The following is a 13,583-nucleotide window of genomic DNA, read 5'->3' on the forward strand; positions in this document are numbered from 1 at the left end:
AAAAACGTTATCTGCCGTAGGTGCCCGTTATTCCACTCCCTTTCGGCCTTACCCAAGGCTAAAGGAGGGGAAAATGTGGTTCGAAAATCTCGCAAGTTTTTCTCCCAACAGCAGGAAGATTCCCGTCCAGAGGCAGAGGGCGGGGAAATTTTTCAGGGAGACGCCGTCCCAGAGGCGGCAGAGGGCCCCGCAATTCTGGAGACCGCGAGTCCTTTCGTGGCTCTTCAGCCTCCCACACGTCATGAGGGATTGCCCGGCTGTGCTGCTCCGGAGCCAGTCGGGTGTCGTTTCGCCAAGCACCTAAATGCCTGGGAGTCAATCACTCAGGACAGATGGGTGCTTCGGATCATTGCCGGAGGTTACACCATCCCATTCAGATACTCACCCCCACCGTCCAAGAGAATCCTGGACCCACCACCCAGTCAAAGGGAAATAGCAGCCGCAGAAGCTTTAAAGCTGCTAGAAAAAGGAGTCATCCAACCAGTCCCCACAGACCAGATCGGATCAGGAAATTACTCCAGGTTCTTTTTAGTGCCAAAAAAGACAGGGGACCTGAGACCAATATTGGATCTCAGCAGACTGAACCAATCCGTCACGAAATCCAAATTCCGAATGGTCACGTTACAATCCATTCTTCCGTTGTTGGAGAAGGATGTTTGGATGTGCTCCATAGACCTCAAGGACGCCTATTATCACATACCGATACATCAGGCGTCCAGAAGGTATCTGCGCTTCAGCCTGGGAGTCAGTCATTACCAATTTTGTGCTCTGCCCTTTGGTCTCACCACAGCCCCAGGGTGTTCACCAAGTGTTTGGCAGTAGTGACGGCTCACCTGAGAAGTCTTGGATTCCAAGTGTTTCCCTATCTCGACGACTGGCTCCTGACTGCCACCACCAGGCATCTACTAATGGACAATCTCAAAGCCACCATCTCTCTGGGTGTTTCCCTAGGGATTACATTCAATTGGTCAAAGTCTGTCTTGCTGCCCTCTCAACGCATAAAGTTTATAGGAGCAGAGATAGACTCAAGATTGATCTGGCGTTTTCTTCCTGCCGAAAGGATCCGAACTTTACAGGGCCAAGTTCAAGCTCTAATCTCGAGATCCAAAGCCCCAGCCAGGATGGTCCTACAGGTTTTAGGCTCAATGTCTGCCACGGTTCTTTTAGTTCCTCTAGCAAGATTACACATGAGGATTCTTCAGTGGCTCTTGTCAACTCAATGGTCCTTTCAGGATCTTCCCTCAATCATCACATCATGATTACGGAAATATGCAAAGGGACCTTCGCTGGTGGCTTCAGACATCCAACTTGGATCAGGGAAAACCCTTTGTTCTCCCTCCAGTGGTTACCCTGACGACAGATGCCTCCCAGATAGGGTGGGGGGGGCATTGTCTGGGCAGGCTAGTCCAGGGCTCCTGGCTTCCGGACGAAGCTCTTCTCCACATCAACGTGTTGGAGATGAGGGCTGTACTTCTATCCCTACAGGCCTTACACAAGTTTCTTCCTCAGGGCATCATCGCCATCCACACAGACAACATGTCGGTGGTTTGGTATCTGAACAAACAAGGAGGGACCAGATCGTATCCCCTTTGCAGAGAGGCCATGAGAGTGTGGGAATGGGCTGTAGCTACCAACCGCTTCTTGGTAGCGACCCACATCCCGGGAAAGTCAAATGTATTGGGGGACAAATTAAGCAGGACAATTCTCTCTCCTCACGAATGGTCTCTAAACCGCACAGTAGCAGCCCAGGTTTTCAAGAGATGGGGGATGCCGTGCTGCGACCTATTTGCAACTCCACAAAACACCAAGTGCCAGAGGTTCTTCTCCTTGATTCCACATCAGGAAGTACCAGCCATGGATGCTCTAGCACAACCTTGGCCAACAGGGCTACTTTATGCCTTTCCTCCAATTCCACTCCTTCCCAAAGTTATTCAAAAAGCTTCTCAACTGGGGTCTTCAATGATTCTGATTGCCCCATACTGGCCTCGTCAGATATGGTTTCCTTACCTGAAAAAGCATGCAGTGGACGATCCGTGGACCTTAGACCTGATCCCGGATTTGCTAATCCATCAGTCGGGACATTGGCATCAGTCCCTTCAATCTCTAAAATTGACAGCTTGGCTCCTCCACTTCCAACCTTAGTTAGAAGGCACACACTAGACCCGGAAGTTGTTCACATTTTATCTTCGCCCACAAACCCACCACTAACAAATTGTACCTCAGTAAGTGGAAGAGGTTTGCTATCTGGGCTCAACTCAAGGGCTTAGACCCTATCACTGCTCCTGTCCCAGAGGTTTTGAAATTCTTAACATCCCTGTTTAATCAGGGATCTTCTGTCTCAACTATTAAAGTCAAACTAGCTGCTATCTCTAAATTCCATGAATCCACGGATCCTCCTTTGATGAGCAGCAGACTATGCAAAACGTTCATTAAAGGTGCCAGTCTGTTAAGACTACCAGTTTTTCATCCTGCACCTCCGTGGGATCTTGATTTGGTGCTTCGCGCATTAACATCTCCCCCTTTTGAACCGGCTGCTACATGCGAATTAAAATATCTGTCTTGGAAAACGGCATTCTTAGTGGCTATTACCTCTGCAAGAAGAGTCTCAGAGCTTCAAGCCCTGTCTGTTAAACCACCGTACTTGATTTTCCACAAGGATAGAGTATCACTTAGGCCTAATCCATCCTTTGTCCCAAAAGTCTGTTCTAGTTTCTGTCTTCAACAATCTCTAGAGCTACCAGTTTTCTTTCCAAAATTCTCTAATGAAGCAGAATACACTCTCCATAAATTGGGTGTTCACAGGCAATTACGCTTCTATTTAGACAGGACTCAGCAACTTCGTAAGTCAGACCAGTTGTTTGTGTCCTTCTCAGATAATAAATTGGGCCAAACCATCACAAAAGCTACAATCTCAAAATGGATCAGAGATTGCATAACTCAGGCCTATTCTTCTTGAATAAACAACTTACATCATCTATCAAAGCTCATTCTACCAGAGCTATGGCTACTTCTATAGCCTTTCATTCCAAGCTCGCTATATCGAAATTTGTGCTGCGGCTACTTGGTCCAACCCGCACACTTTCATTTCCCACTACAAATTGGATGTGGCATCTAAAGGACGAGCATCATTTGGTTCCACGGTACTCAGGAGTGTTTTCCAGTGAGCCACCCAGGATTCAGGTGCTAGGGACGCTGTCCCATCATTCAGAATGTAGGCGAGATAGGATCACATAACATCTTTTAGTTATGTACTCACCATAACTTCAGATGTTTGGGATCCATCTCGCACATTCCTGATACCCACCCTCCTTCCCCCTGCCTTGCAGATCAGAAGAGATTGAACGGTTTTGAGCTCGACTGTTTTTATCTTGTTTCATCTGACGATGTTATATAAGCAGGGTATGCGTGTGTGCATGTATGCGGACAAACTAGATCTGGGGGACTGGTAGTGGTGCATCCTGGGATATAGTAAGCTCAGCCAATAAGAGACTTCGCTCTTTGGCATAAGCGTGCCGAGTCGGAGCCGAGGGATCGGCTCCGAACCCATCATTCAGAATGTAGGCGAGATGGATCCCAAACATCTGAAGTTATGGTGAGTACATAACTAAAAGTTTTGCAGCATGGGAAGTAATGAAATCTTTGCCTTTTCCCTCATGTTATACATCTGTAATCATTCTACTGCCCTAAGTTATTGTGCTCATTGTTTTCTATCTACACTTACCCAAAGATTTCTTTTAATAGCCACGCTGTGAAACTGTTTCTTCTTACTTGTAGTTTCTATTTCACTGGTGGATTTGGGCATAAGTTTACTTGTTCTTTTTTATAGGTCATCATTGCAGCAGAGTTGCTTAAGAGTGCTGATGAACTAGTCAAGCAGAGAATTCATCCTACTTCTATTATCAGTGGATATCGTCTTGCTTGCAAGTGAGTTTAAAGTAATAGCAGTTGTAGCTTGGCTGGAGCAAATGGTTATTAACAGCAAACTGTTAGTCTAACAAATTTTAGTAATTATCTAATACTAATGTGCAGGAATTTTCAGTAATATAGTTCAAAAGACAACTGTTCAGGAATTCAGAAAAAACGTATTGGAGGAGTATCTCATCAGTCACAACCACTCTTTACTTTGCTGTAGGCTAGCAGCTGAACTGTCAGTGCTGTGAGGGAAGCTAGTGTTGCTGTTGGTTAGTTACAGTGGAATATGGAGCTGTACAGGTTATTCACCAATTCTGTATCTCTCTAGATTGGTATTTATCATTTTAAGTGGGTAAATTAACCACACAGTCTTGGCACAACCTAGGCAGCTAGATTGATTTTATTTTATATTTGATTACCGGGTTGGTCTGACTGGACAATCAGGTGCCTGTTTTCAGCAGATACCCGGGGAGAAAAGCTCCACATACATGACGAGCATAAAAAATACAAAAGCTGCACATATATGATAAAAATACAAAAGTCAGAGATGAGTACAAATTAATAGAGCAAACAGTAGTATAGCATAGTACGTCATAGCATAGTATGATAAGTTACAGAAGTGTACAATAGACTGTACAGTAGTAAAACAGAAAATATAATGTATTTGAGTAAGAAAGTGCAGTAGTATGTACAGTTATATGCATACATTTAAAAATACAATTTGTTGTGCTAGTTTTTTTTTCTACGCGTTTGACCTTTGAGTAGTGCCAGAGGAAGATTTATCTGAATGGTGGTAATAGGGCCAGCCATGGTCAGTACAGGTACATTGCCAGATGAGATTAAGGTGGGCTTTCAATTGGGTTTTAAAGATGGGACTGCTGTTTTGCTATCTGGTGGAAAAGAATTCCAGATTTTAGCAACTGTGTAGGAATAGAGGGATTCACCAGCACTGTGTTTACACTTAACTACTTCAAGAAGGGCTTTGTTTGTGGATCTTAGTTGACGATCAGAATTGTGAAAGTTGAGTAAGCCTGAAAGATCGGGAATCTTGTTTGAGTGGTACAGCAAGTAATGAGCCATGGTTAGTTACAGTTCAGTAAGTTGGCCAGTTCTAGCCAACCTAATTGTTTTAGTGAGTGACAGTGGTGGGAGCGGAAATTAGTTGGCTGCAAATCTAGCTATTTTATTATAGCACATGGACAATTTGTGTAGGTCTGTCTTGTTAAGGTTTGTTAATACAGGGGATGCATAAAGCAATGTAGAGAGAAGGTGAGTTCTGGATATAGTAATTTTGGTGTTTGGTTAGTTTTTGCAGCGGTGTAGGGTTCCAAGTTTTTTATGGGCTTTGGATATGGTTTGTGCTGTATTTGTCAAACTTTAGGTATTGGTCAAGTATTACACCAAGAAGTTTAGCTTGTGGTAACTGGGGAGATTTGTGTTATTGGCAGAACTGATAGAGAAAAGAGAAGAGTCTGTTTTGGTAGGATGGAAAAGCATACGTTGAGTCTTTTTGGGGTCAAGTATTAGTTGTGAGTTTTTTTTAACCAATTTTTGATATTGGATAAGGCCTCTTGGGTTTTAGTCTGGAGTGTTTGGAGTGCGGGGGCTGAGCAGGTCAGTGTAGTATCACATGCATATTTGACTATTGTATCTTGCTGGGTGGAGGTGTGGAGGGTGTTTGTAAAGATGTTAAATAGTAGGCGTCCCAGTAGGGATCCTTGTGGTACACCTACTGTTAGTGGGAGAAGGAGGAAGAGGGAATTATGCCACTTAACTGCTTGATGGCGGTTGGATAGGTAGTCTTGAAACCAGAGCAATGAAGACTTGTTTAGGTTGAGTTTGACTAAGATAGTAAGTAGTTTGCTGTGGGATACTGTATCAAATGCTTTGGACAGATCAAGAAGGTGGCAGACACTAGGTTAGATAAGTTAATTATGATTAGGTTAGCTAGATATGAATCATGAAGAATATTCATAAGTGAAAAGAGTTGGTGTGTACCTTGCTGTTCAACTGAGGTTTGATATTAAGAGACTTGCAGCTTACTCATTGGATATGATAATAGAAGGGTTAGGTAGGCTCAAATTGGGCTCATCTGCTGACAGTCATGTATTTCCGTTTTAAAAAGTATTCTTTGGAAAGTTGTTTTTTTATTTGCAAATATATGGCAGTGTGTGAGATTAGTGGCAGGAGCTTTTCCTCAGCTTCAGGGTCCGGAGTTCAGTTTTTATCTCTCTGCACTCTGGAGTTCTGAATGTTGTCCTCATGTCTCCCTCAGTTTTTCAAGGTACTTGTATTTTCTCTCACCTCGGAGAAACTGGGATAGATTAACTATAGTAAATTGTCTATATGTTGTACTTGCCCTTGCCCTTATGGCTTGACAAGTGTGAAAAGGATTTAAAAACATTTCTGTTACTGAAATTCTAGAGGTAGATTCCTTAAGTACAGGTTAACAGTAGGATTTATTGCTAAGTATGACTACTTCTGTGGCAATAGCATACTATAGTCCAGGAGTGTTTTCTTGCGTTTAAGCTTTTGTGGTAATTTATTTATTTTTACTTTTTACCTGATGTTTCCTGTCCAGTCTGCAGTTAAGATAATTCTTTAATTGATGTATGTAGACACTATACATAAGTACTTGCGTATGTATATATCTAAAGAGATGTTCAACAGTTAAGACTTGTGGAAGGTGCCCTAAAGCTTTGATAAGCTATCCAGTTGTCATTTCCGTAGCAGGATAAAACCCATCTAGTTTAGGCTACTGTAGCAGTGATCTAATAGAAGGTCTACTGTTACACGTTTGCTTACAGAACTGCACTTTTCATCTGCTCAAAAATATCATATTACCTAAAATGTTTACACTTGCTCATGGTTCTTATTTAAGTAGTTACATATCTCCGATAACTGTGGTGGGGGCAACCTAATAAACACGGACTATAGGTTCCATATTTATTTTCAGAGCTTTCTGTTAAAGTTTAAACTTTTCTCAGCTTTTGGGAGCTGTACTGAATTATTAGAATATCACTGTACCTTTAATTGTGTATAATAAATGCAGACTTTTGATGAATCTTTTGGGAGTCTTGGAGTGAGTCCATTGTCTGGGCTTATCTTTCATTGGTGCACACAGCTTAACAATTGCCCACATGTTTGAAGTGTCTTTGTGGCAGAAGGATTCTGAATTACAACTGCCAACAGTGCTTTGTTCTTTTTTGCTGTTTCTTGCATGGTATCCAGAATTGTAGCACATATCTTCTGTTTAATCAAGTGATTTGCTGATGCCAGTTGAAGCTTGAGACTTCATTGGCTGCATTGCTGGCAGTGTAAGATGTGATTGGGATTGGGCTGGAGGAGAATGGACATAAGTTAGACTTTGTGTTTGGAGAGTTGCTAGTAACACCTGGCATGAAGCAGAAGGTAAAAATAAGCATAGGCCTAAAGCCATTAGGTTTAGTTTAATTTGTGTCCGTAAAGACTGTTCTAACCTGTGACGCCCGTGCCCTGGCCCAGCAATCAAGGCGCCTCAATCCTCGCCACTAACACCAGAGAAGGCATCTCATATATGAGGAAAGGATAACAAATGCACACAGTAAGTGCAATTTCCCTTGAGCACACAGAGATCACATTCAGCCCGGGGCTGGTCGCTCCCTTGGTCCCCAGTAAGACTCCCCACTGGCATAGCTATAGGATCCAGATCTCAGCCTTGTGGGCAAGCTAAACTTTCCAGCACCCTGTCTGTCCAACTAGTGCTTCGTGTCCCTGCCCAAGTTGCTGACCTACTCGCACTTTGAGATGAGTTTACACAACCACACAGACACTTCTGGGGAAGGCTGGCATAGGTTCTCCAGCTGTGCCCCTTTTTTCCAGACTATACGGTAGTACCAGCTGCCACCACCCACTAATAACCATCAGCTACTCAAAGGCCCTTAAAAGGGTGTCCAATTATTACTGTGCTATATTATTACTCAACTGGTAGATGTGACTAAACAGTCAAAGCTTATTAGAGTGGGTTTGTACAGCTTTACCAAAGGCATGCAAGTACTCTTAAGAGCTTAAATTATCTCTACACAAACCAGCCACAGTTAAAAGGTTTTAAAATATTTAATAATGAATAATTAAAACCACAAGACAATATTTTCTACTACAGACAGTGCTAGTCAAGAGTTCAGCGATCACACAGAAATACTTAAAGTAAATCAGTAGTACAGTTCTGACATCACAGAAAAAAAGTCTAATCTTTATAGTCCTATCTATTTCTACAAGAAAACACACTTCTAAGATAACTTAAGACAACAGGCAGAATGCGGAGTTGGATAGTCAAGACAAAAATGCTCAATCTCTGGTTCTCGCTGTTTAAATTGAAACTGCAGTTCTGCTAAAACATTACATAATTTCACACTTTCCTGGTGTTCCCAGGCTGACAAACTGCATTTACATTCTTTTACACCTAGAGCAGTAAAGGACATTCCACATGTAAATTCTGGTCATTAACTTTATCCTTAAAACAATAGTCAGGAAGCCTTCATCTAGCCTGGCTGGAGCCGAATTGTAAACATCAAAGGCAGTGATGAAATAATTTTAATTTCAAAGAACCAACAAGAAATGCTTGACTTGGCTTTCTTTACAGCAGAGGGCAATGTTGCCACATTGTTTGAAGTTGAACATTTCACAGCATATTCTTTCATTTAAGAAGACAAGCTTGTATTTCAACATTCATATTTTCAAATGGTAGAATTATCTATAAAATTCTGTCTGGCTAGGCTGGCAGCCTTCTACCAGTCTTCACATAACCCATGCAGTTTCTTTCAGTGCATCTGTTTTTAACAAAAATCCTGACATCAGGGCAGTAGACAGTTAACTGACTTGCGGTAGATGGCAAATTCATTACAAAAGTGCCAAGAAGGTAGTCTTCCACAGTAACTGTTCCAAAATACCAGACCTCCTGTTCTGGAAACTATAAATTTAATGGGCTAAATCTCCCACCTGGACTTCCCACCAACATTTTTCTAGAAGGGATCTGCCCCCCCCCTCCTTTTTTGCCTTTAGGCAGACTTCAGTTGCATCCCTAAAGCTGTTGCATTCCTTTCGAAGCAACACAGAAGTAAATTTGGGACCCATGATGAGGGCAATTTTGAAGAGAGAGGTGGGAATCATCCCAGCCATCTCTGTTTCTAGGATATATCAGATTGGCACACCTTCACCACTTTTTGCTACTCCCTGATACCAGATGTTCTTCGTGTTTCACTGTTGCAGTCATTACATTTGGGTAATCTGCTGGCAGGTTGCCCTCAGTCGGCCTGAATTCCAAAGTCTTGGATCCTGCGTCGGTTGCTGTATCCTCTTCCATGATGTCAGGGATATAAAACATGCAGCTGACGCCATTTTCTTTAGTCTTTCTTGCCGCATGGTGCCTGAAGCAGAAGCATTTCGCAAGTGCTGGTCGGCCGACTACTGAAATATTTGAGTTTGAGTTTCAAAACCAGAGTCTTCACTAAAGCTAAGTACCCCGTTGGGGAACTTGCTCCATACCGATGTCAGAAAAAGTTAATTGTATTACTTGTGGGAAGCAAATACCTCATAAGGATTTCCATTTATACTGTATTCCTTGCCTAGGCACTGATCACAGCTTGCATGGCTGTCTGTTTTGTGCTAGACTTAACCAATGCACTATCAAGCGTCTGAATATTTCTGCCTCAAAGTATTTTGGAAACTGATTTAACTACCCAGAAATGTCGTCTGATTGCAGTCCGACTACCGGAGTACATAAAAAACGCAAAGAAAAGGACAGAGAAAGGCCGGTACACAGTGAGGTGCTTTCATAGCCCCTGATACCCGCTACCTTAGAGTCGCAGGCCTCTACCGACACCCACGTAGAGTCTGGCATGCCGCAAGATACTCAAGGTATTGGACCGACGGTTGTATCTCCTTCGGATGGGTCCGGAGCCGCTGAGCAGGCACCGGCTTCTGAGGGTGTATTCAGACCTCAACATTTGTATATCAAACGGACAGCTACAAAACAAAAGACAAAAGCAACTTCTAAAACTAAAAAAAAGATGCATGAGCCATGTGCACAGGCCTCTCGGCCTAAAAAACAAGATGATTAAAATGGCTGAGGATCTTAGTACCTTGATCAGGGGTACCCATCCCCCTCCAGATAAGAGGCCTAGGCAAGACACTGATTATGAATCTTCAGATCAGGTTTCTATTTCTTCTGATCAGGAATTATCTATGCCTCCCTATGAGGATTCTGATGCAGAGGAGTCTTATACAATCTGCATCTCCTCCTGAGGATTATTCATTTGGAGAAACTTTGCATACTTACCAAGAAATGTCGGATAGCAATCCGACTACCGGAGTACATAAAAAACGCAAAGAAAAAGACCGAGAAAGGTAGTCAAGATCCAAAACCAATGACAAAGATTTCCTAAGCCAGTCGCTGGTTCGCCAGTACTCGGGCGCTTTCCACAGCCCCTGATACCCGCTACCTTTGAGTCTCAGGCCTCTGCCGACACCCATGTGGAGTCTGGCATGCCACAAGATACTCAAGGTATTGGACCGACGGATGTATCTCCCTCTGATGGGTCTGGAGCCGCTGAGCAGGCACCGGCTTCTGAGGGTATTTTCAGACCTCAACATTTGTATATCAAACTGACGACCGCTGCAAAACCAAAGACAAAAGCAACTTCTAAAACTAAAAAACTGACGCATGAGCCACGTGCACAGGTCTCTATGCCTAAAAAACAGATGATCAAAATGGCTGAAGACCTTATTACCTTGATCAGGGGTACCCATCCCCCTCCATATAAGAGGCCTAGGCAAGACACTGATTATGAATCTTCAGATCAGGTTTCTATTTCTTCTGATCAGGAATTATCTTTACCTTCCTATGAGGATTCTGATGCTGAGGAGTACATTCCATCTGCATTTCCACCTGAGGATTATTCATTTGGAGAAACCTTACTTTGAGGGAGCATTTTCACTGGGAGAGTCAAGACTTCTCAGAATCAAAGAGGCTCTGGGATTTCCTTCTCCCTCAGTACAAGCCTTTAGCCATTCCCCGTTTTAGACATTTTGGATGATGTGTTTTCGGAGTCAAGCTTGACCTCTGACTCCTTACCTCCGGCTCCCAGTAAGCCTGACAGATATTACAGGGTCCTTGACTCGCATAAATTTTTATTTAGAAACCCTGCTGCTGATCCTGAAACTATTTCACAGGATCCAAAGGGAGTTGAGGCCTCAACAGCTAAAAATCCTACCCCCTCTGACAGATTTTCAAGGGCACTGGACAGATGGGGTAAAAAGATTTATACATCTGCAACCTTGGCAATCAGGGCGTTATAACTGTCAATTTCATATGCCTAAGTACCAACAACATGTTATGGAATTGCTGAAACAGAAAATGATGTTGATTTCAGAATGTGCAGAAAATAAAGAATTGCAGGAATTATTGCATGCAGCTGAACAAGTTGGAAAGCATACTTTGCAATGTGGTTTTGAGTCTTTAGAGGCCTCCTGCAGGGCCGCAGTTACTGGATCTGTGACTAGGAGGCATGCCTGGTTAAAGGAACAAAATTTTCCTGATCATGTTAAAGCTAAATTGCTAGATGCACCTTTACAGCATGATTCTCTGTTTGACATTAAGGCAGAAGAGGTTTTAAAGAAAATGGAAGACAAAGCTAAGTCTATGCAAACTGTTAGACTTATTACAAGTGCAGCCACCAAGATTCAGTAGACACTGGACTACAAAAGATTGGTCCTTTCCTGTGTCAGACGGAGCTCAAAGGGGCAAATCCAGATGCCCTAAGGGATCCAGATACCAGGCGCAAGACTCCTACAGGTCAAAGCAATGGGGTGCATCCACCTCCAAATCTAGAGGAAATAAAGCGCAAACCTACAGAAAGCAATCCCAATGACTTCCCTCTGCCTACACCAAGCACTTATCTTTTGGCAGCACCCATAGGGGGAAAATTAGCAGATTTTGCTCAAAATTGGCAGTTAATAACCCAGGACAAGTGGGTACTAAAAATCGTATCACAGGGATACAGATTCCATTTCCACACTCTGCCAATGGCAAATGGTTGGCCAGATCTGCCAAAAAAATCAATGAGCAGAGGCACAGAAACAGGTTACGTCCCTCATGGATATGGGGGCCATTCAGCCAGTACCAGAACAGGAAAAAGGACAAGGTTTTTACTCTACTGTTCTTGGTACCCAGAAAGGACAAGTCCTGGCAGCCAATACTGGATTTATCAATTTTGAACACATCTGGACATTCTAAAACTCAAAATGCTGACTTTGCAGCAGCTTCTGCCCATGCTGTGCCAGAATGCTTGGCTGGTGACATTAGACCTAAAAGAGGCACACCTGCATGTCCCAATAAGACAGGGGTGCAGAAGATACCTCAGCTTTAAGACTGGCTTAATGCATTACCAGTTCTCTGCACTGCCCTTAGGCTTATCTACTGCGCCCAGGGTCTTTACGAAGTGCCTGGCACCAGTAATTGCATTTTGCAGACAAAGAAGTATACAAATATATCCTTACTTGGACGACTGTCTCATTCAAGCAGAGAACAAGGACACTCTTCTTCGACACCTGGCATTTGTGAAAAGCCTTCTAACATGCCTAGGGTACACAATAAACAAAAATAAATCACAACTGGTACCCTCTCAAAAGGTAACATTCCTGGGTGCTAGCTTGAATACAACTGCCCAGATGGCTTACCTCACACCAGACAAACAAAGGCAGCTGACTACTTACTTCAGACTGATGGCAACAAAAACCCCATCTTCTGCAAGACGAATTCTGCAGGCTCTGGGCTTCATGGCATCCTGCATCCTACTAATTCCATATGCAAGACTGCATTATGAGGAAACTTCAATGGTACCTAAAAGGTTTATGGAGTCCCAGGGGTTGGGAGGGTGGCCTAATGGTTAAGGTGTGTGCCTTACAAACACAAGGTGAGGGGTTTGAGTCTCACAAGGGATAAATGGCTAGGCTTAAAATGGCTCGCAAGGGCAGTTAGCTTAGTACTATTCTATGAACCTATGAACATTCACACAGTCTGGAAATAATGATTCCTCTCATTCCCTGCCTGTAACAGGAGTTTCTATGGTGGGCAAAGGCCTGTCACCAAAACATGGGACGGCCCTTCACACTACTCCATGCCAGCCAAACCTTAACAGACTCATCAGATTATGCTTGGGGGGCCCACATGGCAGGAAGATGCATTCAGGGCATATGGGCACTGAAACATGCATGTACATATCAACCAGAAAGAGATGCTAGCTGTTCTAAATGCCCTAACAGTGTTCAAGGACTTGCTTCATACAGGACAACTACTGATAAAGACTGACAACACCACAGTCATGTGGTATATAAACAAGCAAGGGGCACACACTCATACCCCCTTTGCAGATTAGCCATGGCGCTGTGGGACACAGCTTTAACGTACCAAATACATCTTCAAGCTCAGCTCCTGCCAGGAAAACAAAACACTCTGGCAGACTATTTAGGCAGAAACGTTATGGATCCTCACGAATGGAAACTAAATCCACAAGTCTTCGGCATGATAACAGAGAAATGGGGGAGCCCAGACATAGATGTATTTGTCTCTCCTCAAAATTATCAATTAAAAAGATTCTGCACAAGGACTTATCACAGACAAGCATGGAAAGTGG

At 43.3% G+C, this 13,583-nt stretch overlaps 1 protein-coding gene across 1 annotated transcript in view; it reads left to right on the forward strand.

Moving 5' to 3' along the window:
* Positions 1–13,583, forward strand: part of TCP1 (t-complex 1) — a 1,162,065-nt gene that overhangs the window by 219,354 nt on the left and 929,128 nt on the right. The window contains exon 4 of the mRNA XM_044075988.1: positions 3,827–3,924. Within this exon, the coding sequence (XP_043931923.1) occupies positions 3,827–3,924 (98 nt within the window). The remainder of the gene's footprint in view (positions 1–3,826; positions 3,925–13,583) is intronic.

Source organism: Protopterus annectens, chromosome 1.part0 (assembly GCF_019279795.1).
Source record: "Protopterus annectens isolate FY-2018-M chromosome 1.part0, PAN1.0, whole genome shotgun sequence".
In the NCBI taxonomy this organism is placed as follows: Eukaryota; Metazoa; Chordata; order Ceratodontiformes; family Protopteridae; genus Protopterus; species Protopterus annectens.